Here is a 26,099-nt window from a genome sequence, read left to right on the forward strand (position 1 = left end):
ATGGCGGAGGGGCCGGCCCAGAACCGACGGGTGTTCCTCAACCACCTCGACTCCTACTGCGGCCGCAACATCGGCGAGGTGACCGCGAGGGGCGGCCCGCAGCTGCTCGGGGCTTCTTCCTCAGCGGTCGCTGCCTGAGGCGCCGGCGCCCTCCTGCCTGCCCCAGCCCGCCTCGGGCAGCGCCCGCCTGGCTTGCGGCCGGCAGCGCGGCTGGAACCGTGTCGGGCTTACAGGAAGCTCGGACGGGCAGGAAGCCAGCCGGGTTGCTGGGGTCACCAAAAATATCTGCAGAGGAGCGGCACTGGGAGCAAGAAGGAGTTAAGATAGGAAGGAGAAAGAAAACGAGAGTTAGGAGCGGGAAGTGTGGAAAAAGCAGGTGGGGAGATGTCAGGCAAAAGCTGATCTCTGTGGAGGGATAACATCTCTCTGAGGTAATGCCTGCCCAAGAGAAGCCGAGTTGCAGAGAAGAGTCATCTAGGGACTCACCAATACCTTGTGTCGTAGGACACAAATCAATACAAACATTACAGCTAAGGTTGAGAAGTCCAAAATGTTCTGCTCAATGGAAAGCTGTGTCCTGAGCTACATCATTGCCCCTGTACTCAGCACTGGTGAGGCCACACCTGGAGTATTGTGTCCAGTTTTGGGCACCTCAATTCAAGAGAGATCTCAAGGTGCTGGAGCAAGTACAGAGGAGGGCAATGAAGGTGGTGAAAGGCCTAGAGAATAAATCTTATGAAGAGCGCTTGAAGGAGCTGGAAATGTTTAGTTTGAGAAAGCGGAGGCTGAGGGGAAACCTCATCAGTCTCTACAACTCCCTGAAAGGTCATTGTAGGGAGGTTGGTGCTGGTCTCTTTTCACAGGTAATCAGTGACAGAACAAGAGGGAATGGCTTCAAGCTGCAATAGGGGAGGTTTAGACTGGACATTAGGAAAATTTTTTTCACAGAAAGAGTGGTTAGACACACGAACAGGCTGCTCAGGGAGGTGGCTGAGTCACCATCCCTGGATGTGTTTAAGGGTCGTTTGGATGTGGTGTTGGTAGATATGGTTTAGGGGAGAACTTTGTAGAGTAGGGATGATGGTTGGACTCGGTGATCCCAAGGGTCTTTTCCAACCTGAATAGTTCTATGATTCTATGATCACCAACAGAATCTGGGCTAGTCAACAGCCCTGGTTTCTTCCCTAGAACCAGAGAAGCTGCTTAGGATTCAATATGCATTTGCATACAATTGTGTGTCTTGTATATTGCAGTATTTATCCAGATGTATTGTTGGGGCATCTCTTGAAAGCACAGAAGAAGAGGAGGAGGAAGATGAAAATAATTCAGCTGCTGCAATTTCTAGTAGGCCAAAGGAGGGAGTCTACCAAATAGTGGGTACTCTTTCTAATCCAGAGAATACTAAACCACATTTTGCAGAGGAAATATATGCAGTAAGTAGGAGTCTTATTTCAGATTGCCATTAGACATTAGAAATATTGCAATCATGTAAAATGACCTGCATTAATAAAATAGCTTTTGTTGCTGTTGGAAGCTGTATACATGTATTTGATTACTTCTGCTTCCTGTGCACAGTTGTCTCTTCCCTGCTAGGTCTGATACAGCAAATAGTAAAAGGAAGGAACTCTGACTCAAAATATATTAAAATTTTAAAAAATCAAAACAAAAATAAATAAATTGATACAGACAGGACATAATCTAACCTGATGATCCACAAGTCTGCATTACTTTTCCCTCAAAACACACATCTCAAGTATCTCTTTTGTCTCTGTCTTTTATCATAATTTTATTGGTAATGGTGCTGGAATCAAAGTTGGTGTCCCCCTTTATAACTATTCACTGAAATCAAAGCTTTCACTAGCACTAATTGTTATGAATACCTGCATCTTTTTATATAAAGATATATCCAAAGTTTAGTTAACTAAAGGAAGCTTGCTTTTAAGAATGTAATTGCTTATTGCTTGATTTCATTTTCTGAAACTAAATTTGCCTCTAACTGCCTGAAATCTATTATCCAGAATTTCTTTAAACATTTGAAGATGTTGATTTAAATGTCTATACTGCTGAGCTGTTCAATCTGAAAATTATGGCTGGCGGTATTTAATCTTAATCAATCCTCTTGTCCAAAGTGATTGCTGGACTTGCTCATGTGATGCAGACAAACATTTAACAAAAAAGATGGGAAGTTATTTTGCAAAGAAATGGATTTTTTTTTTTAATGTCTTTTCCATTCTGCCAGCTAATCCTTAGTTAAAATACCCATGTAAGCCATAGACTTTTATGCACTGAAAATGTGAATCCTAAAATACTATTAAAAGCTGAACATGTTTTTTAACTACATTATTGTGTACTCTAAATTAGAAGTTTTAGCATTTAATTTACATTTCATCACCTTACTTGTACCTGACATAAAATTTGACACTTGTCTTATTAATTATTCTAACATCTTGGTGTTAGAAAGCCACATTCTATCAGTAAATTAAGCTTGAAAATAAAAGTAATTTGGGGTGCTGGATTTTTTAACTTACTTTTTTTTAATGTCAGATTCTAACAATTTTTTTTATCCCAGGTCTCTTCCAGAAATGAGCTTTTAAGTCACTTGCTTGAGTGTGACATTGTTTTATATAATATCACCGAGGATACAAATCAAATTGAGGAAGCAACATGGGCTGCTTCTGGTTAGTACAGCTACCAACTGAACAGAAAAATGGTTGCTATACAGCAATCAAAATTTACCACAAATGTATAATGGAAATTATCTGGGACATATAGTTTACTATAACGTAAAACTGGGCTCCTTGATGGAGAAATGCTGCATGAATTGTTCAATTAATTAGCAAAGGACCATGGAATGCACTCTAGCATTCACAAGCTGGAGAAGCTGTCATGGAATGATCCAACACTTTAAATGACATATCTGATTAGGCAGTTATTTCCCTAAATACCCATCAACCGTCATCTAATCTATTTGCATTAGCAGGTGGGTAGAAAATTTACTCCTGTAATATTTAAATGTTTCAATATTTTATAAAATTATTTGAAATATGTTTTTACTTAGAAGTCCAATTATAAACATTGCTAACAGTTTTCTGAAGCCTTCTTCTGTTTGCTATTTAAAGGTCTATAAAGTACCTTTATATAAATTATAATAAATTAAATCTTTTGCTCTCATTTTACAGCGCTACATGGGGAAATAGAGCGTTTTAAAACTCCAAAGTCATTCATCCTCATTTCAACAATAATGAGTTGGGCAAAAAGCAAACCCCCTGACCCTGTAAGTAATATGAATTATTTTTTTTAACTTAATATTTCCATTTAATGAAAAATATTTATAAATTAAATTAAACAAAGTATTTCAGTATGTACTTCAACAATAGCTAATAAAATTATTGTCAGGTTCTCATGATCCTTTCATTTTGAAACACTACTTACTGCCAAAATTGTTAAATTTATCCCATTGGGCAGAGAAGTTTAGGCACTGGTGAAAATGATACAGGCAGACATTAAGGACTGCTTGGACAGAGGCAGAACTTATGCTAACCTGAATATACACTGTCTTTCAGTCATAAGAAGACCCACATTTACTGTATATTTAAGGAAAACATATTTAAATCAATGTATAGAAAGATAAATTATAGCATTACAGAATCATTTAGGTTGGAAAAGACCTTTAAGGTCACAGACACCAATGTTATGCATTGTCAGGAACCATATTAAATGCTTTGCAGTATGCTATTGCAGTTCTTAAATTTAGTCTTAGAGAAACTGTGCAAGTTAATGTTATCAGTAGCACTTCTTCTCAGAGTTTTTCAAACTTGTGTAATGTTGTATATAACAAAAATTCACATTTTTTAAAATATAAAAGTTGGTTAAAATATTTTTCTGTGATCATTGAAACTGAATATTGACATTTTCAAAATGTTGAACCTTAAGTATCAGAAGTTTTGGGTATTTCAAATGAAAACAAAGTTAAAAGAGATTTTTATATTTTTTAATAACTTGTTTTGACCATCTAGGACTTTAACAATTGTTCTGCTTTGAGACTTGTATAACAGCCACATTTTTTTCTTCATAGGAAGATCCTGAGATTCCTTTTACTGATGATGACTATCGCAGAAGAAAACCTCATCCTAATTTTGTGGACCACATAAATGCTGAAAAACTCATTCTCAAACTTGGGAAAACTGTATGTAAAGAACTTTTTTTCTAAAACTAGGTTGTTTGTTCCTCTTACTTTGAGTATCATCTCAGTAATGGAAATTACCAAGAATATGAATAATTGTTGTTTTTTCTTGATAAATACGAATAACATCAGTTATTAATAAGATATAAAGTATAGGGAGGACAAGAATGTCTTCTAAAACGTAACTGTCTACATAATACACATCCCAAACTCTTGTAATTTTTTTCCTTGGGTAGTGAGTAAATCTTTCTTAAGCATTGTTTCTTTGGTTGTATGAGAGACAATTCAAGCTGGGGCCTCTGTGGGGAAAGACAAGAGGATGAAAGAATGCAGAGGAAAGGGATGTTAGTGCAGTTTTGAAGAAGAGCAGCATCTTTAAATATTAGCAAGCTATGTTAATATTCTGTCTCATTTAAATACTTAGAAGATGATCTGGCCACACCTAGCATGTTCCTGGATAGTTCGTGCTCTTGAAGCAGAGGGCTCATTGACTTTTATTCCACCCTATAATTCACTTTAAAATTATGGTCATAGAGCTGACCCAGAATAGAATATATGTTATCAGTTTATATGTGTTTTAAAATCACTTCATTCAGCTTTATTTATGTTGATTAGATTTTTAATCTTACTAGAGAGCAGACCATGTCTTTCTCTCTACTTAAGTGCTATTATTAAATGAATACCAACAGTGGCTCACATTGTGCTTTACAACTCAGGAAAATTGATGCTATTGTTATTAGAGAGGGGAGTGCTGTGGAGGTTAGGAAAGCGAACTGGAAGACAATTAAATACATTGTATGATGGTGTCATTTGCTCATTCTTTGTCCATTAGCAGCCTCCCCTAATAATAATAATTTAGTGTCCATTGCAAAAATTTATCAGGCTCCTTATAAAGGGGGGGGGAACTAATCTGGTTTGAGTATACATGTGTTATCTTATGCTCTGATGAGAAAATATCTCTAGAAATTATATTCTATTCTAACATAGGTTTAATAGTGCAGCTTGAAAAAAATCAGTGATAAATTGTTTTTACTTTTACTGTCCTAACAATGGAATTACAAGACTATGAAAAAACTTTCATGTCAGAAACACAAAGTTTTTAACACTGTCCAGCAAACCTCACAATAACTTCTGCCACCAGCAACACTTGGATGAGCTATTGCCTCAGTTCTGACTAGTCCAAAGCACTAAGTCGCTACATAACAAAGGTATTCATATAATCAGCTTCTAAATGTTTTTCAGGATGAACGTCTGTTGAGAAGGCAGTGGAACAATATGTAACAGTACACAATAAAGCAACTTGAATATTTTCAATGTATACCTCTGGTATGCCTTTCAAAAGGAGCCCTTCTCCAGAACTCCAGGGGCACCAGCACTGCCTATCACTGCCTGTTTTGTTTCTGTCAGCACTTTGTAACAGGGAGGCTCAAAACCATTTATTCTTCTCGGGCAGATCAACATTAGCTTCCTATGATGGCTTGAGGCTTCTCAATTACAGTTTTTGCTAATTTCTACCTCCGTGGCGCCTGTGTAATGTGCCTTCTGTGAAAGAAATGAGTGTTTCCACTGACCTGCAAAACCTCAGCAGGAGATACTAAGATTCAGCAGCCATGTCATTTATGTAGAGAAGATCTTGCACCTAACAATGATTTACCTTTACATTGGTGGCAGCACATCCTGCTTGTGTAGCTTTTCTTTAAGAGGAGCCACTGACTCTGGGGTCCTGCCAGATTCAGAATCCTTGAAGAAACATCTGCCTGCCACAGACAGAAGTGCTCTTAATTTCCCAGCTCTGTTCTTAGTGTCATCACAGTTCCTGAATCCATTAATTTAGACCTGCTTACCACTTCACGCATTTTATTAGAATAAAACAAACGTAAAACAATCACAGCCTAGAACTGATTATCATAGCTAGAATGTGACATCTAGTGGCTTTAATGAATATTACACAGGAACTTGAAGGTCTACCTGTGACTGAACATGCTGTGTGTAACTGGAGCTTACTTGATGATTGTGTTATTTTTAAAATTAGGTACATCCAAGTCATCTCAAGTAGTACCTTCTCATATGTGTGACTTGTGACACTACATGAATATTTAGTATCTTTACTCTTTCCAGAAGTTTGTATTTCAGTGTTGTACTCAGTGCCAAACTGTGGTTTATCTCCACAAGTGGCTACTGAAGAACCTACTGCAAGGTAAATGGAAAAAAATCTTGTGTGTTACATTCTTCTTAAGGGAGAAGAGAAATAGAACCTCCTGTGCTTTCACAAGAAGCAGGTTTTTCAGGCTGGGAGACATTACAGCATGTCCTCTCCTGGGGCATGTTTGCTGCCTGTCCGGTGCAATCCTGAGAGCTGAATCATAGAATGTGTGGGGTTGGAAGGGACCTTTAAAGGTCATCTAGTCCAGACCCCTGCAGTGCACAGGGGCTTCTTTAACTAGATCTGGTTGCTCAGAGCCTTGTCAAGCCTGACATTGAATGGAGCCTCCACCACCTTTCTGGGTAACCTGTTCCTGTGTTTCACCACCCTCATAGAAAAGAACTTCCTAACGTCTAATCTAAATCTACCCGTCTCTAGTTAAAGACCATCGTCCCTCATTCTGTTGCTACATGCCCTTGTAAACAGTCCCTCACCAGCTTTTCTGTAGGCCCCCTTCATCTACTGGAGGGCCACTATAAGGTCTCCCTGGAGCCTTCTCTTCTGCACGCTGAACAGTCCCAGCCCTCTCAGCCTGTCTTCATAGGAAAGGTGCTCCAGCCTTCTGATTATCTTTGTGGCCTTTCTCTGGACTCATTCCAACAGGTCCACATCCCTCTTGTGTTGAGGGCTTCAGAACTGGACCCGGTACTACAGGTGGGGATTTCTGAGAGTGGAGTAGAGGGGCAGAATAAACTTCCTTCACCCTGCTGGCCACTCTTATTTTGTTGTAGCCCAGGACGCGATTGGCCCTCTGGGCTGCGAGCGCACCTTGTTTGCTCATGTCCAACTTTTCATCCACCAGTATCCCCAAGTCTCTTTCTATGGGGCTGCTCTCTATCACATCATTCCCCAGCCTGTATTGATAATGAGGATTGCCCCTACCCAGGTGCAGGACCTTGCACTTGGCCTTGTTGAATCTCATGAGGGTCACATGGGCCCACTTCTCTAGCTTGTCCAGGTGCCTCTGGGTAACATCCCAGCCCTCTGATGTGTTGACTACACCAGTCAGTCTGGTGTCATCTGCCAACTTACTGAGGGTGCTCTTGATCCCACTGTGTCATTGATGTAGACACTAAACAGCTGCTGCTGCTCTTAGATTACAGTTTCTGTACCCAAGCACACAAAGCGTGGGAGCTCTTACGCTATCTGTGATGCCTTCTAATTTTATATGTTTCTCATGATCACTAACAAACTTTTGCAATCATCTGACTTGAGACAGTGTTTATTACAAAGTAATAAATAAAAAGTTTATAAGTACATAGATAAAAGCATACACAGATACAATACACTGATGTTATAACTTCTCATCCTTCCATATGATGCTTTTCTTATACAAAGATTTGCTAACAGTGTTCTTAGTTTTATGTTTCTGAAATATTGTAAAGATGATACCAAAAGATGCATTTTTTCACAAAAAAAGTAGATCCCAAATCTGGGCATTTATTCCCTCAGCTGGTAAATGTAAGTTCTTTTACATAGTGTTATATAGATATGTGTCTAAGAGCTTTACAACATGAAAATTATTTAATAATTTTGTTTCACCTTAAAAATTTCAAAGTGACTGGTCCTAACTTAAAGGATTTTCTTGAATAGATTTCTCCTTAAGATGATTTTTAAAACTATTTTTTCCTGTTTATAACCATCATCAACACTGATCCAAGCAGTAACATTATGCATAAACAGGCAGCCAGAATAGGCAAAGGTATGGTACTGTGCAATAATGGTCAGCTTGATCATGGTATGTGGTTAGGAAAGCACTTACATACTTGGCAATTTTTATTATTTTTTTTAATATAAAATTTGTATATCAAAATGAAAATAAAACAGTTGTAAAATAATTAATCCTGCTCTTCCTACTTCTTTAGGCAGTGAAATGGAAATATAATGCAATTTAGAAAATAGCTTCAATGAATTTCATAGTTATTTTTCTTGGAAACAGAAACTAGAAACATGAGTTGTCTTGTTAACATCATTGTTTTATGTAACTTCCAAATTTTAACTCTTATTTTTTTTTACAATTTCAATTCAAGTTCAGACAAGTCAGTTCTGATTGAGCAATGTTTTTTTTTGAAGGAAATGCTAGCAATATAACTTATGAAACTACAGGATATGCAACAATTGCTCTAGCTTCAAATTTTAGATTATTTAATTTTCACACTTTGTATATTCAGTACACAAGTACTCAAGTTTAAGGGTAAGCCAGTATCTCATTTGCAGTACCATATTTTTATCAATACTTACTTGTTGATTTTGCTTCACAGAACAAACATAAATTTTCAACTTATGTCGTTGCCTCAGGACATCAATATGGATATGAGGAAGAAGTCTTTCACTACTTTTTTAAGGTAGATATCCAACTATTTTTGAAGTTTCCTTGAATTTCTAGGGGCAAACCACACTGGAATTAAATGCATTTATTATTATAATCTTAAAGATGTTGTGAACAAAACTGATAATTTGAGTCCTTTGAGATGTTTTAGCTACAGTGGAAGTGGTTTACACTTTTTTGGCTCTATGTGGTTTTTAGTTTTTTTCAGTCTTTGAACAGTATCTCCATATGTACTTCAGAGTGAGAACATTTCTGTCATACCAGTGGAATCAGGAAAAATGTCTTTCTTCTCAATATTATATTTTTTCCCCAAGCATTTATTTTATTTGGGATACAAAGCAACATTTTAAAAGATCAAATCATATTCTTTAAGAAAAAAAGAAGTTTCTTGCTTTCTTTAGGCAGCCAGCCAGTATTTCTCAAGAATTGTTTCCTTTCCTGTAGCTCCATTAATCATTCAAGAAATTTAACTTTAAATCCTTAATAGATTTGCTTAGTTAACTAATGTTCCTTTTTTAGCTCTAGTGAAAAGTAAACTTTTTCTCCTTACTTCATTCTCCATTTGTATTTTCAGGTATGTTGGCTTAGTGAGACTCCTACAATACCTGTTTTTGGAGATGGAAAAAATTTTGTTCCAACTATTCATGTTCTTGATTTAGCAGCGTAAGTAAAAAACAATTCCCCTCAACAACAGCTGATACCTAACTAGATAACAAATCCAAATCTCCTAGAGAGTAGAGGCTTTTAAATTGGGGTGGGTGTCTTTAAGAACAGTCTTTGGTCCTTCTTGCTGAGTCAGAGACTTCCGTTTCTTTAGTACTAGTTAGGCCTTCTGGAAACCTTGTCTGACTTACACTGGTGCTATGCTTTTAAGAAATTACTAGCAATGCTTGATCTAGAGTGTGATACCAGTTAACAGGCACAGAACTGGATGCAAGTGGCTTGTGGACTTTACAGCAGGCTATGTTAGTGTCTTCTACAGATGCTGCTTTTTATCCTTTGAACTTCTTTCCAAACAAAATATCTAGCTGTGCTTCTTTATTATGGAAAATGTGTATGAAAATGTCGTGCTCTGTAAAGTTCTGTAAGGTTTTACAAACTCTTTGAACTATTTCTGAAATGCATTTAACAATAAAAACCCAGTATTGAGAGCAGCCCTGTGGAAAAGGACCTGGGGGTACTAGTGGATCAAAAGCTGGACATGAGCCACCAATGTGCAGTTGCAGCCCAGAAGGCCAACTCCATCCTGGGCTTTATCAAAAGAAGTGTGGCCAGCAGATTGAGAGAGGTGATTCTGCCCCTCTACTCTGTCCTCGTGAGACCTCACCTAGAATACTGCGTCCAGCTTTGGTGCCCCCAACACAAGAAAGATGTGGACCTGTTGGAACGTGTCCAGAGAAGGGCTGTGAAAATGATCCGAGGGATGGAGCACCTCTCTTATGAGGACAGGCTGAGGGAGTTGGGGTTGTTCAGCCTGAAGAAGAGAAGGTTCTGGGGGGACCTCATAGTGGCCTTCCAGTACCTTTCCTACAGGAAAGCTGGGGAGGGTCTTTTTACAGGGGCCTGCAGTGAGAGGACAAGGGGTAATGATTTTAAGATGAAAGAAGGGAGATTTAGGTTGGAGATCAGGCATAAATTCTTCAGTGTAAGGATAGTGAGACACTGGAATAGGCTGCCCAGGGATGTTGTGGGGGCTCCATCCCTGGAGGTGTTCAAGGGCAGGCTGGATGAGGCTCTGAGCAGCCTGTTCTAGTGGAAGGTGTCCCTGCCCATGCAGGGGAGTTGGAACTCGATGATCTTTAGGGTCCCTTCCAACTCCAAACATTCTCTGATACTGTGGTTCTGTGTATGCTTCTCTAACAAAAGTCTTGGCTGTACTTGCTATGTTTCAGAGTGTTACAAAACATAGCAGACCACAGGCCAAAGTATGGCTATATACTTGCAGTAGATGAATCTATGCACACTCTTCAAGAATTAATAAAGGTAAGAGATTTTATTCTCTCTTTTTCTTTTTTTTTTTTTTAAGATAACTTTAAGGTTCAAAATCTATACATTTTGAAGAAGTAGAAGGACCTAGATCTTCCTGAATTATTTTGCATAGTACATGAGACCATAAAAAATTAATTTTAAATCCTCCAAACTTCTATTCTTTGAACAAAATTCATTACTTCGACTTGATTTTGCATAACTAACTTGCATTATTATCATTTACTGAAGTAGAAATTTTACCTAAGGAAGTTCTGCTGAATTGTTATGGGATTCACTGTTCTGTAATTAGGTACTCAAAGACTTTAAACTGTTTCTCCCTGCATTTTGTAGGAATGTATCTTGTTTTCCCAAGTATTTTGAAATTAACCCTCAAAATAGTCTGGATGATACTATTGAACTATTTATTCACTCACGGTGCAAGTCAACTAATACAATATAATAAGGAAACTTGCTCATGTAAATTGGTTGAATATTACTTAAGGACCAAACATAACAGTCTAGGTTTTTTTGATTGTGTCAAAGAGTGTTTCATAGAACAGAGTGTTAGGGAGCTCACAAGAAGATGCAACTCTGTTTTGGTTCAGGTAAGTATACAGGGTCTCAGTGAAATGTTTATAGTGGAAGAGCTGTTCTAAGAGACCATAACGCAATTAGGCAACATGCCTATGGAAGCAAAGGTCAAAAGAACTTTTGCAGTTGTAGTCAACCATAGGAAAAAGCATTATATAAAAATTAGAGCAAAAGACAAAAATATTATATCCTTAGAGGAGAAGGGTAGAGGAAATTGAAACTTACATTATTAGACATTATAATAAATTAATTGCATTAAATTACACCCGGATACATGTGATATATTTGGAAAGAATTAATGTGACTTTTGTAAAATACTTTCCAAATAAATACTTTCCAAAAAAGTACTTTCAGATAGATTTAAGAACCTTGGAACACTTTTGTTTTGGGTTTGTTGGTTGGTTTTGTGGGGTTTTTTATTGCAAAAGAGAGATTATACAGCAAAACAAAAGCGTTTAACACTACCATTAAAGTTAATATACAGTCCTTTGATCTATCTATTTCAAATCAGAATACTGATTTTTCAGGCACAATGAAACATAAAATTTAAAGCATATATCCACAGAAATCATGTTTAATTTTTTTCTAAGAATCTTACTTGATAAGTGTATTTTTTTTTTTCATTACAGTCTATCAGTAAAAATCTTGGACCAGGAAAAACTGAGAAGATTCCAATAGAAAATGCATTCCTGAGCAAAGACTTAACAGTTAGTACTTTTTTCCTTTTATTACTTAAGGAAAGGATGTAAACTTAAAAGTATAATATAATGAAATATATCATTGCTTTTTTATTTCAACAGAAGAATGTAACCCTAAAACTTGCTTGAAAATATTTGCAGTGAGTTTAAATTTAGAAAGTAAACAAATTAAAATTTAACCATCATAGAATAGACTATGCACTGACCATACTAGAGCACTCTAACGAAACCTACACAAAATTGTATAAAATAGTTAATAATGAGGTGCTATTAAGGCTGATGGATGCAGCATATAAAAATTATGTTGTATTCATCTATTTATCTGGAATAAGCAGTTCATAGGGGAAATAAACAAATTTAAATCCAGGTAGTTTTAAGATGGGACTTGATAAATTTATGAAAGAAGTTATTCTCTGCAATAATATGAAACCTTTATATTGTACAGACTAATTATTTAATGGTTCATGTTCTAATAGTTTATGAGAGTACTCAAGTACAACTATACATGGTTTGTATTTTTATTTTTTTAAAAAGCTTACAATGTTTTGCTTTGTTGGCAAACCTTCTTCCCATATCCTTTAATTCTTTTTGTTCTTACCCCTCCATTCTAGTCTCTAGCTTAAGCTAACAATGTTTTTACATACATAGCTGAAGTCTGTAAAATAAATATAACTTTCCTCCCTCAGCAAATGCATCTGGACATGCTGCTTGTAAACCTGCGAATGGAATCTATGTTTCTGAAAGAGATTTTCAACATTAAGTGGGTGTCTCAGGCAGGACTGGTGGAGAACATTGAACAAGTTGTCAAAGAATACAAGCAAAGTCGAGGATTACTGGTAATGATTTGGTGTATGCTATTTTAAAATGTTCTTTTCTTTCTTTCCCAATAAAAATGGTTATATAAATGCAAGCTTTAATTTCTTCAAGTAAAAATACATGGGAGACCATTACAGATGCAATATAAGTGGACCTGAAACCTGAAAATTAAATAGAAGAAGTTAAAAAAAGAGGGCATATCAATTAAAACAATAATAATTGAGTTTTGTTTAACCGGTGATAAAACAAGAGGGAATGGCCTCCAGCTGTGCAGGGGAGGTTTAGACTAGACATTAGGAAGAACTTTTGCACTGAAAGGGTTGTCAGATATTGGAACATGCTTCACAGGGAGGTGGCTGAGTCACCATCCTTGGATGTGTTTAAAAGTTGTCTAGATGTGGCACTTGGGAATATGGCTTAGTGCTGGACTTGGCAGGGTAGGGTTAATGGTTGGACTCGATGATCTTGAAGGTCTTTTCCAACCTAAGTGATTCTATGATTTCTTTTATGCCTAAAACTAGAAGCCTGTAAATCCAAATAAGCCTCCTGATGGAGAAGCTACTGTTCTGAAACTAGTTTTTGTATGCAATATATGGCATTCATTATATATTTTGCTTCAAGAACTCGATAATTTTATTTTATTTAGGCTTTTTTATAATACTTAGTAGTTAGGTGAGGATTTTGTTCCTTCATTTTATTTAGTGAGCCAGGATATTAAATTGCAATGCAGCTTTCAGTTTACCCTGCTCTATTGTGTAATGTACTGAAGAAACTTGCTGTTTTCTATGTTAGCTTAATATTTGAACTTCTGTAATCACATGTATAGGGAAGTGGTTATTGAAAGGTGCAGAAAAATGTTTGCATACATTCAAATATTGATGAGTATGATAAAGCTGTTCAGCATGTCTAAATTTTGTTCAAACTTTGAACAAGGGTTCAGGAGGTGTAAAACAAAATACAACTACTGTCATTCGAGATTGTTCATGAAAAGTCCCTGCATACCTCTGAAAGGATTATCAGGTCTGTGTTTGGGTCAAACTACTGCATTTGATTATGGATGCATGTAACTAAAAAATTCAGTACAAAATACAGACATACCAAGTGGCAAGGGAAGAGAACACTAGCTTGCAGCAAGGACAGGGAAGGCTAGCCAGACCTCTGTCCCTGTCACTATTAAATTTTCAGTTTGCTGTGTCAGGAGTCCTGAATTAGGACAGAAAGTTACTGGTGTATGAGTTTGAGATTATTGCATAATATATTTAATAAGTGTGTACTGAAACCTTAATTACATGTACTCATCCACAGGTCAGGTAGGCTGAAATGAGAAATCAGAAATATCTTAAGATTGTTAAGGATCTGAATTTTTTGAGGTCAAAATAACCATTGTGATGACAGCAACTAACCTCAGTTGGGAAATAGAGCTATTGCATGTGTATAAAATACCTGCCACCTTATTCCAAAATTCACTGTGTCCTATCTATGGCATTGTGTTTTGTCTCTTTTGTTTATTCAAATACCAGTAGTGCCACTATAAATTGGTCTGAGTCCACTGAAGAGAAGCATGCTTTTTCTCTAATGATGAAGATGTACATTTAAATTATCTGTGTTACTCAAAGCCTGTGGATGATACAGGAGATATTCAGAGAGACGATACATACTTGATGTGAATAAAATTAAAATACCTTCCCAATTTTAATTATATTAATTGTTGTTATTTATAGTAAAAACAGTGTTCCATTTAAATAAAAGCATCCATATTATGTGAATGGTGTTATATCTTTATCTTTTCTTTTTTTTTCCAGCCTTTAAAAGTTTTCATTCATGGTCCTCCTGGCTCTGGCAAATCTGCCATTGCTGAAGAGCTCTGCAAGCAGTACAAGCTACATCACATTAAGATAAATGACCTGATTTCTGAAACAATAGCAAATCTGGTGTGTTGTTGTTTTCTAATATTGCTATTGTTTTCATACCTGTGATTTAAAAACATTTAGTATAATTTAAAAATTAGTTACAATTCCATTATTTTAGAATAGAAATATCTTTTTTTCATACTGATCACCTCTGGAGAATGTACTGAAATCTTTTTAGAGACTGAAGGTAGCTCAGTATGTCTCTGTCCAGGAGCACCTTATTTTTTTATTTTTATTTTTTCCCTTTTATTTTATCTATGTATAAAAGAAATTTGGCTAAGAAATTTCTGAGCCTATTTCTGATCTTGTCTTCAGGAGAAAGTTGTGGCTTCTAAAGAACTAGAATCTGATGGTGTGGGAGAAGACGATGATGAAGAGGAGGAGGGTATAAATGTAGAAGAAGCAGAGGAGTTATTAGCTGGAATAAAAGAAAGCATGGAGCAGGACGCAGGTAGGAAATACAAAGGGCTAAGGTGGGATTTAGGTAAATAGTGCAACGCTATACAAATTGAAAATCTGGAAATAAATTTGTGCTTTAGAACTTTTATGTCCTACTAAAAGCAAGAATCATGCCCTGTCCATTTGTATGTACCATATTTACAAACCAAATACTGTTTTACATTATATACCTTGTATATTAAAAAGGACATATTTTTAAAATAGCATGGTGCTTTTTCAATTGTAGAAATTCCATCTATCTTCTTTTTAATATGATTTATGTAATTCTTTTTACTCTGTAATTTGATATGTAAGAAACAATGTTATATTCAGAAGCATTAGATTCTTAGCCAGACTTTTTTAATAACACCACATTTTCTTCTCAAAACAGGGGGCATAATTTATATAATATAAATTAATATAATTTATACAATATAATGTATATTATAAAATATAAAATATATATAAAATATTAGTGAAGTATATCTGTATCAAATTTGCAAAGAAGGAAAGTATTCAACTAAAAAAAGACTTAGTGCACTGTCATATGAGATTGTGGGTTTTTTTAAGTACCTCAAAAAAATTCTTTACATTCTTCTGTAAATACTATTCACATTTTAGAGATAGCCAAAATGAGGTAGAAGTGTCCTGGTTTGAGCCAGGATGAAGCCAATTTTCCTCATTTTGGCTATCTCTAAAAAGTGAATAGTATTTACAGAAGACTGTAAAGAATTTTAAAGTCTGCAAATTGAACAAGGTCCATAAAAATTGCCATTACTGATAAGTACTAATTATCATCTATGTATTAATAAAGTGATTTTTTACTTAGTTCTTAACACTTTATGTGTGGTATAAAGTGATCCCCCTAAAAAACACTTTCTATCACTAAAGGTTTACCTGATTTGGATCCTATGTGTCTGCAAAGCAATGAACTTGTAGCACACCCAAAAGCTTTGAGATCTATGGCAGCATCTCTTGGATGCCTTGTTTAGTCATTTAAAATAACACCTTTTAAAATAGTAACATACCTTTATGATTATAGTGGTTTATAAATCCTTTGGACTTTTAAAAGCTGAAGCAGAATAAAGTAGGAAATTAGAGTAAATGGTTGCCAAGTGACAAAAAATCACAAAGAAGCAAACTTTTTACTCCCACACATTTGCTCAACAATGTAGACCAAGTTAATGAACCCTTCAGTCTACCTCAATCAATTCATCTGAAAATGAAACTTGTAAAACCTACCTCATGTTTCTTTTGCAAGACTATCTATAGGTCTTACTATTAACTGTAAGTAGAAAACGATTGCTTTGACACATTTTTTTTCCATTAAAATCTGATTGCTAAAAAAACCTAAGTTCAAGTTTAGTATCCTTAAAGTTCTAATATTTAAATCCTTGTAAACACAAATGTATATTCCACAGATTTCTGACAATGTCATATACAAAGAGTAATTCAAAATACATAATTTTTTTAGGGTCTAAATAGAAGTTTCTCTGCTAAATGAATTAATATTTTAGTAAAATAATTTCAGATATCTCTTTTCTGTAAAAAAGGTACCTATTAACCTTCTTTGTGTCTTAGGTCATCTAGATGATCAATATCTTCTTAAATTTGTGAAGGATAAGCTCAAAACTATGCCGTGTAGGAATCAGGGATATATTTTAGACGGGTTCCCAGAAACCTATGAACAAGCACAAGATCTTTTTCATTGTAAGTACTGCTCCTTTTGGTTTTATTGCTGCTAATACTGTTTTTATCATTATTGTTCTCAGTGCCAAATTAGTTGAAGTGCATCATCACTGTAATGACTGCAGTGCAGGACACAAAAAAAGTTCTTTTCACGTGGTGCTTAAAATGTAGTCGGGATTCTAATGCAACTTATTTAATTAAGCACAAGATAGTTCTCACACTATCTTTGCTAGCAGAGTAATAATGCAAATACACAAATATAGAGAGCACTTGCTTTTTCTGTGTTGGTTTACTCCACTCAAGGAAGACCTAAGGTGGAATTTCTTCATAATATTTATGAGCTACTTAATGAGGGCATCCATCCAGAGCAGCAATAAATGTTTTGTGATTCAGCTTAGAGTGGATGGATTAGATCAGCTACAGCAGATAGGAGTTAAGAGGAGTTTCGTGACATATATTTCAAATTGTGAGCAAGAATTATCCATGCATCGAGACCAAGAAATGTCTCCATATGTAAATTATATCATGAGGTTTCAAGAAAAAATCCACAAACACAACAGTCTTGTTCAACTTAATATGCTGGGCTGTAAATTACGATGCTCGGCTGATGCTCTTCAGGTTGTTTTACTGACTATTCAGTGGCAGAAAACATTTTAACCATACTACTGTAAAACATTTCTACTCATTGTTCTGAGCCCAATCTCTTTTTTTGGCAGAATAATGTACTTGGCAGGAGAAGCAGCCAAGGTCAGGGCAGCAGTTTTAAAACTGGACACATTTTTAAATTGTGTATGCATGTGCATACTTCCGCTGGATAGGCAAACAACTATCAGTGTCCCAAGGCAGAATTCTGTCGTGGCTAGCAGCATGAATTACTTACTGAATTCTCTAAACTGATATCCAGTTTAGATTAATTTCCAACATTTTGAGTAATTTGAATATAGACAAACATGCATTTTGTACTGGGCACATTTTTAGCAAATACAATGATATTGTTGTTTCAAATGAAAACGGCAATAATATCTTACTGTTGTTTTAGCGGAAAGTGAAGATGAAGAAGCTGGAGGCAAAATACCCAAATGTGATACTTTAATCACACCTGGTAAGTTTGATAGATTTCTTTTTAAAGATCGGGTTTTTCAAATACTTCTACCACCAATGAGAAGTCTAAAATACCACTCCATCTGTTCATATTTAAAATAAAATGAATATCTAATTCTTGAAATGCTGCTGGCTGCTTATTTGAAAGTGAACAATTAATCAAAAGGAACATTTTGTTTCAGCTGGTGCATGCTTTTTAAATTCTATTACTATTTGATTTCTTTATTTTTAAATTTACTTTAATTCAGCAGGCATACCTTTATTTGTAAGGTTAAAAATCACAACACAGGCTGATGACTTGACAAACAGTAAGTTGTTAAATTTTCCAGTGTTACTTCTTGCTTTGGCTGCACCATTCATAAGAATTTTTATTCTTCCTATACTTCTTAGATGTATAGGTTGTATGGTAGCTTTCTCTAGAAAATTTGAACTATGCTACATTGATGTTATTAAATGACAAGATTTTTGTGCTGCTAATTGCAAGAATAGTCTTCATAGTGCTACAGAAGAAGTTGGTGAAATTGGAATATACAGTTTATTTACAGACATGGCTCTTAATATTGTTGGATTGCTGTAACTGAACAAGTTGAATATAAGTATTTAATCATCAAATTATCGGTAAAGTTATTTACAATTCACAATGTTTCATGTTCAGTTATGATTTACAATTTATTACTTATACAAAATAGTTAAGAAAGAGGGAAAGCAATAATATATATGAGCACTGATAATATGTTCTTTTTTACAGAATTCGTTATTTCTTTGACTGCATCTGATGAATTCCTTATAAACAGAATAATAAACTTGCCAGAGAGTGTTGTTGCTGGAACTCATTATACCCAGGACCGGTTCCTGCAATCTCTAAATCTCTTCAGAGAGTTAAACACAGATGATAAGACTGTTCTCAACTATTTTGATGAACTCGAAATACATCCTCTGCTTATTGGTATGTAATAATAAAATTAGTAGATAAAATATGAAGTTAAAAAATTTGGTGTTACAAATTTAACACTTGTAAAGGTCATATAGTAAGTGTATGTATATAAATAACATTTTATATTACCATTGCAGAATACATATGCAACAAGCATTTCATTATATACCTGCAAAAATATCTGTATACTCATAAGGACTCTGAAGTTCTACAGTTGAACTGTTTTAAAAAATAAGGTCTTTAACTGCTCATTTTTGTAACTGTAGGAAATGGTTAATATTAAACTCTAATGCCATTAGTTGGTCATATTCTTATCTTACACAGTTTTGGATAGGCAAGCAGTAGCCCTGTCCAAGATCATGTTTTATGTCGGTGGCAACTCTAAGTGTATACTCTAGGATAGAATTTTGCAGTGTTTTCTGTTAAGAATCATGGCCAAAGTTACTCTTCAACTCCAGCCTATTTAAAATAAGGAAACTTACTGGCCTACCAATATTAATTATTGATGTGTCACCACTGTGATGTTCAGTGATTTCCAGATGATTTTCATATTCAGTTTATGGTGTTGACACTCATCTTCAAAGGAATATTGTCTTAGGTCGTATTTAGCTCAGAAACTGCCTCTTCAGCTATTTTCATATCACTGATTGTTGCCCAGCAAAGTATGCAAGCATATAGCTTGCTGGTGTAAAATGGTAAGGACAGATTACAAAGATAACTTTAGTGAGGAACCTTCAGCTCTGCAAATACTCCTTTATTCCAGCTGATTTTCCAATTAGTTTATTGGATCCACAGAATTAAGTAACATCAGATTTAAGCAGAGAGCCAGCTCCTTTCTCAGTCATATGCTGTAGGAATTTAGTGGGATAGGGTTAAAAATTGTGCTTGATTTGTTAAATATTAACTGAAAGTAATAAAATATTTATCCCACCTACATTTTAGAAAATCATAAAATATAGTTTTATTAATTGCTTTTGTTGTTATTTTTTCTGAGTCTGAAATATGATTAGTACAAAAGAGTGGGCTTCAAAATTCTGGAAACCCTACTTTGCTACAGTGACTCACTGCCTGATGTCTGCAAGTCAGTTATCTTGTGTCTTATTTTTCTCATCTGCAAATTGGGGATGGTGACACAGGCATATTAGATCATCTACAAAAAGGCATGTTGAAGTCATACCAGCAAATTCCTCTGAAGATTTAAATTTAATAACTCCTTTTCTGGTGATCTTTCCTCTCAATTAGCATCAGTAGTAACATCATTTTTATTTGAAAAGTATTTCTTTTTGAAGATAAATGCAGTTAATTATAATTGCTGTAATATTTCTATTGTAATCTTGCTTGGACATGTAAGACAAAAATGCAGTCTTTGAGACCTCACATTCAGTGCTGACAGAGTTCTTAGCAATACTTTAAACTGCTAGAAAAGTGGTTTGCACTGTAATTGTTATATCCGGGTACAGCTAAAATTGCAGAAACAATGGACTACTTGACACAGAGAATGTATTATTCTTTTAATCTGGTGTACTTCAGGAATGTAATTCCTGATTTTTTGAAAGCTGTAACAGAAATTTGATTGTGTAGAATTATGTTAGCTTTCTCTTGAATTCATGAGCAGAGTTTGGACTTCAGGTCCAAATCCCAAACACTCAAACCCTTGGCATAACAGCGTTAGTATTGGACAGTTATCTTCTGTCTGAATTAGTGATTGGAAAGAAATGGGAAGCATGCTTTGCCAGTGTGTTTCAAAATAACTTGATAAAGCAGAGGGAGAAGGGACTGCTGGGTTCTCATCTAAATTCTGTATTCTAGTTCTGTTTTTTCCTCTTTCTCTGCTCTCCTTACCCATTTCTGTGCATTTACATCTCTGAACAAGTACTTTATCTCTGTATTTTCTGGATACCTGGAACGCCTACTTTTCCTGTTTTCCATGTACATTTTGATACCCTTTCTGCCAGATGCCTTGCTACACTGAATACATACAGAGCCTAGAAAGCCCTGGAGACAGCTCCCATTTTTCTATGTTTTTTTTTTCTTTTCTTTCGTTTTGCTTTTTTGTTGTTGTTGTTTTGGTTTGGGTTTTTTTTGTAAGTTTACTACGCAAGCAGCCTCCAGCAATTAAAAGGGAGAAGGAACAAAGGTCTTCCTCAGTCTCTATGTTCCTACATGAAGCTACAGATTTGTTTTGTAGATACAACACTGTAAGAGTTCAATTGGAGATAGGTCTGTGTATTTGTAAGTCTGAATGAGTGAAAACTCCGGAGTTTGTTGCCAAATCCTAACAACCTATTGTGTAACCGGCAGAGGAGACAGGGTCAAAAGCTGATGATTTTATACAGCTGGATAAGTTGACATAAGATTGGTAACTGGAACATTGAACATCTCTGATAGTTGAGTTACCTCATTTTCAAGTTTCAAAACTTAGACAAGCTGCAACTGATAAACAGAATAGTTGTAAAAATTATTTTAATCCTTTTCTCCCTTATGTCATCTTAGAAAGACAAACTATTTTAGCTGAAACTAGTAGAGAAAATCAGATGTAGAAAACTTCATTCATTTTAGGTCTTGCAGTTATTTACTGATGTCCACTGATAATCGACAAAAGCCTTGAAAAGTTCTCTCTTGTATTGTTTAAAAGATGTAGCCAAATATGAAGATCCTGAGAACAGATTTATTGTAAAAGTGATCACCAAAGAACTTGGGGAACCTCGGAGTTATGGTTTGACAGATGAAGAAAAGGAGATTTTGGAACGCAAAGCAGCTGAGGAACGCCTCGCCAAAGAAGCTCAAGAAAAAGCTGAACGAGAGCGTAAAGAAGCTGAGGAAAGAGCCGAAAGGATGGCACATTGGGAAGAGTGGGTAGGTTAATACATTTTTTTTTATATTATTATTATTTATGAGTTTTAGATGGCTTCCAGCAATCTGTTATGTAAATTCACTAGGAAAGCATGGCATAAATTCACTAGTTCCTTCTATCATACTTTAGAACTGGGTTACATTATCTTCACAGTGGATTTTGAGGCCCAACTTAAAGAATATAATGTCTTTTTTATTACAGACATGGCATTTTTTTATTATGTTGGTATTAGCATGTCTTCAAAATGCTTTTATGATACTTTTCTTGTTGCTGTGTCATAGCTGTTTTATTTTACTATTTATATCTATCTTCTATAATCAATCGTGTTTTTCCATAACCAGTATTCTTGGACTTTTGTATTTTGCTCAGTTCTAAGCAGCTTACCGAGTCTTAATTACCATGCGTTTTAAACCAGATTTTTAATTCAATACTGACCAATATTCTAGTCTGCATTGCAGAAATGTTCCTGAGCCTTCAAGAAAATCACCTTTCAGAGCTGAGTCCTCAGTTCAATGAGAACTACCTGATGCAGTCTGAGAGATGCTTTTTTGTTTGCTAATACTTTAATAAGTACTTGGTATTTAGGCTACCAGACCTCACAGGATTTGCACATGATACGCTTTCCTTATTTGCACCCAAAGTCAGGTTGTTTCACCAGAAGCCAATTCTTTTATTGTCTTCTTCTAGAGCTATTGAAAAACAAAGTGATCATTTCACAGATAAATACTTTCCTTTACATTTGACTACCCATACACATCTATGGGTAATTACTCACTTTAAAAGCAGCATTTGCATGGTTCTGATGCTGGCTTTTAATTACGTTTTCTTTGTTATGTCTACGGTTATTTACAATTTAATTCAACATTAAATAGCATTTTGTACTCTCCTTAAGCTTGTCTAAAAAATTAGTAAGGGTGGTTGATACATTTATATAGCTACATACAATCCAAAGGTATCTAAGCTTCAAAACAGCAAACTGTGCATTATTCAAAGCTAAAGTAAGTGTTTAAATAAAAACTGTACAAAAGTTTATCCTTTTAAAGAGAGAAATGCTCAGGAATTCTAAGCAACAAATAATTTGCCCTTGAGACTGTAGATTATTTGCTGTCTCTGAGTAGAGACCAAAGACCACTTGCTGGTTTTATTCAATAATACTCCTGGATTTGAATGAATAAGGTAAATATCTTTACCAGACACTGGTATATGGTTTTACTTGAACATTGCTTTTGTGTTATGCCTCAAGTATAGAAAAGCAGCCTTAGAAGTATCATCTGCTTGTTGTATCTATATATGACTCAGGGTATCGATGAAGAAAATGAGAGAAAAGAGGACAATGAAAATGTTCTTCAGTAATCTTCTGGCTAAAAAGACTGCAACTAGGCATGGTATTAAGTGCTATTCAATGGAAGAAAGAAAAACTCACAGCAGGTTTATTTCCCTACCCCATCCTACTTTTTGAGCACAGTAATTGCATTTGATTTAACCTGAATTGAAGAATAAATTTAGCTGATGTAAACAGATGTAATTCACTGTGAGTTTAGTTTACTTAACCCTTAGCCCCTTAGAAAACTGACATAAATGAAATCAAAACAAAACAAAGCAAAGAAACAAAACCCAAACCAACCAAATAGACACAACACAACTTACAGTTATTTAGAGAGTCAGGGCTCTCTCTGAGTAAAAATATTCGCCTTCCCCTGCAGTTCAAAAAACCCTCAAGAAACAATCTGCATTTCCAACAGTACTAATTTTTTAAGTGATACAGTGTATTCCAACCATTTTGCCAAATACCTTCTGGAGACAGGGTCACTGGAAGTAGACATCCTCTTAGGTGTTAAAGGTGAGAAAAATAAAATCATTTTACTAAGGGGGTTATTTCAGTTTTCATAATATTCAGTTATTTGTCCTCAGTCTGCCGTGTGCTCGAAATTTAATAAGCAGTTAATAGTTTTCCTGCAAAGTTGAGAGTTTTAAAGTTCTGTCCACAGCTTCTAACACTGATTTTTAATCTAGGCCACCATTATTATTTAGTCAGGTGCTACTTAGTAGATGTTATAAATCTTATTCTTTGTGATTTTGTTCATTATTTGTAGAGCAAAAATCAGGAGGAAGTGAAAAAACAAGAACAAGAGTTATTGGAGGCCCAGTCGATTCCACTACGCAACTATTTAATGAAGAATGTCATGCCAACACTTATCCAAGGGATAAATGAATGCTGCAAGATCAGGCCAGATGATCCAGTTGATTTTCTGGTAAAGTGATTACGTTTTGTTACTTAAATATGTTTGCAAAAGCTTAATGAAAATATTAACATAGACTCAAAGAATGTATGTTAACATAAGGACTTAAATTCTTTTTCCCTACTGCCATAATAACAATTAATGGATCTACAGTTTCTGTGATTCCTGTGAAAACTAAAAAACAAGCAATTATTCTTTATGGGCTCGATACCATGAATCAAGTTAGGGCATAATCCAGCTTTGCTAATCACTACCAGAATCTGTTTCTGTTTGGTGTGTGTGCTCTGCATGTCTTACCCTGCCAGCCCTTCTGTGACAGAGGCCCTCAGAAAGTTGGACATCACTTCCTATCCTGCTTACACCCCTCCAGGCACAACAGAACATGTTACTGTATTGATGAAGGAAAAGTTCTTTGTTACTTCCCTTCACAATACACAGGTAAATTAATGAGTAAATCCTGTAAAATGTTCATAGCATAATTCCAGCTGCAAAGGACCTTTCAGCAGAGAGAAGTATCAGCATTGTATTCAAACAGGAAGTCAGATGCTGTAAAATTATTGCTGTACTGCTGTTCTTCCTCCTCATCCTAAGAAAGTTACTAAGAAGCTGTCACTGGTTTAATTAAAAGAAGCATTTTATTAACTAAACAAATGCTTAAAATGAAAACATCAGTGTTGTGTCTAAGGAGTGTTTAAAATGCTTAACCTTTTTGCTTACTGGTGAGTAACAATGCCTGTAGCTGTAGGAGGTGAGATCTTCCCTACTAAATGCATACTTTGGAAGTTCTTTCTTATCTACTCTTCTGGGTTCAGCAATCAGGCCCTGGAGTACTCCCTAGGATTTTCCATGGAGTGACAAATGCTGTCATAAATAGCTCACTTCCTTCTCTTGCCTATAATATAGAGGAAGTGAGTGCTACCAAGAGGGAGAGTGAGTTGGATGGTATTTTGGATGGTATTTGTGGGGAAGAGACTTCCCTGACACGTCTGCCAGAAATTACATTTTAGAGCCATTTAATACTTTCTGTGGTTTAGTATAAAGTGATGTTATCCACTGTATTTTGTTATTTTATATACATTTTAAAATTAAAGACTTGAAATTGAGTGTAACTGTAAAACTCTTCTGTTTACAGGCAGAGTATCTCTTCAAGAACAGTCCTGATATTGAATGAGATAAATGTTGACTCCTAACAGCTGTTGAAATTGTGAAGTAGAGAGGGGGAACATTCATAATGTATTTCAAATAAAAATACTTAGTTTCTGAAATTATTTGTTTAGCTTTATAATGTAATCTTCATTTTTACTTCTCATACTTTCTAGGATGTTGAATTGGGAGTTTAATATTCCTTCTACAAAAGTACAATTTACTGCACATACTAATATATTTAGGTAACTGTATTTTATGTCTATTTGAAACTGTGAACGTTAAGAATTCGTTCTCTCTCCCAAAATTTTCTTCCTGGATTTTTTTAAGTTGCACATTTTATTTAAGTAATACAAAGAATCGATTTGTCCTGATCCACAGTGGATGTAGGCAGCTAGCCTGAGAAAAGTTTTCTCAAAAAAACCCCCAAACACCAAGTTTTCACTGAAAATGGAAATAGGAGCAGCAAGATCTCTTATTTCCCCTCCCAGCTGCAAGAGATAAAAAGTCACCAAACATACCCTTCCTATGTTGTACTGAAGACTGACTAGTAAAAAGTTGTACAGAATAGGTATGTCATAAAACCTGTGTTTTTCTTTGGAATAAAAGAAAAAAAAAAACACTTGTTATTCTCATTTAGTTCTCTTCATAATCCAATATAATTTAATAGATTCTTGAAGAATCTAGACTTTCTAACTCCCTTTTTTACTGACTTTATATACCTTTCACAGGAAGGGATTTAAATTTCCTAAAGGCTGTCAGTCCAATTCACCACTTATTATATGAGACAGTTGATGAGGAAATAACCAGTAACTTTAGCTAAAATTTTTGAGAGCCTTATTTTTTAGAGTAAAGATGAAAATAGGACACTAAAAAAGGAGACAAAACAAGAGTGTTTGGGGGTTTTTTTGTGTGTGTGTGGAGTGGATGCAATATATGTACTTTTCTAAGAATAAAGTTTTAAGCTGATACATAGTGTAATTTTATTTTCTTTGAAGTTTT

General features: G+C 35.3%; 1 protein-coding gene across 1 annotated transcript; it reads left to right on the top strand.

Moving 5' to 3' along the window:
- AK7 (adenylate kinase 7) lies at nucleotides 1–25,839 on the top strand. The gene is made up of 18 exons (XM_051621246.1): nucleotides 1–78; nucleotides 1,254–1,433; nucleotides 2,570–2,678; nucleotides 3,180–3,274; nucleotides 4,076–4,186; nucleotides 8,648–8,731; nucleotides 9,290–9,378; nucleotides 10,608–10,698; nucleotides 11,904–11,981; nucleotides 12,659–12,808; nucleotides 14,591–14,719; nucleotides 15,014–15,149; nucleotides 16,718–16,846; nucleotides 17,865–17,927; nucleotides 18,675–18,872; nucleotides 21,496–21,716; nucleotides 23,808–23,966; nucleotides 25,087–25,839. Exons 1-18 carry the CDS (start codon nucleotides 1–3, stop codon nucleotides 25,123–25,125), a joined length of 2,139 nt encoding a protein of 712 aa, XP_051477206.1. The 3' UTR covers nucleotides 25,126–25,839.
- Nucleotides 25,840–26,099: the final 260 nt, after the last annotated feature.

Source organism: Apus apus, chromosome 5 (assembly GCF_020740795.1).
Source record: "Apus apus isolate bApuApu2 chromosome 5, bApuApu2.pri.cur, whole genome shotgun sequence".
Classification (NCBI taxonomy): Eukaryota; Metazoa; Chordata; class Aves; order Apodiformes; family Apodidae; genus Apus; species Apus apus.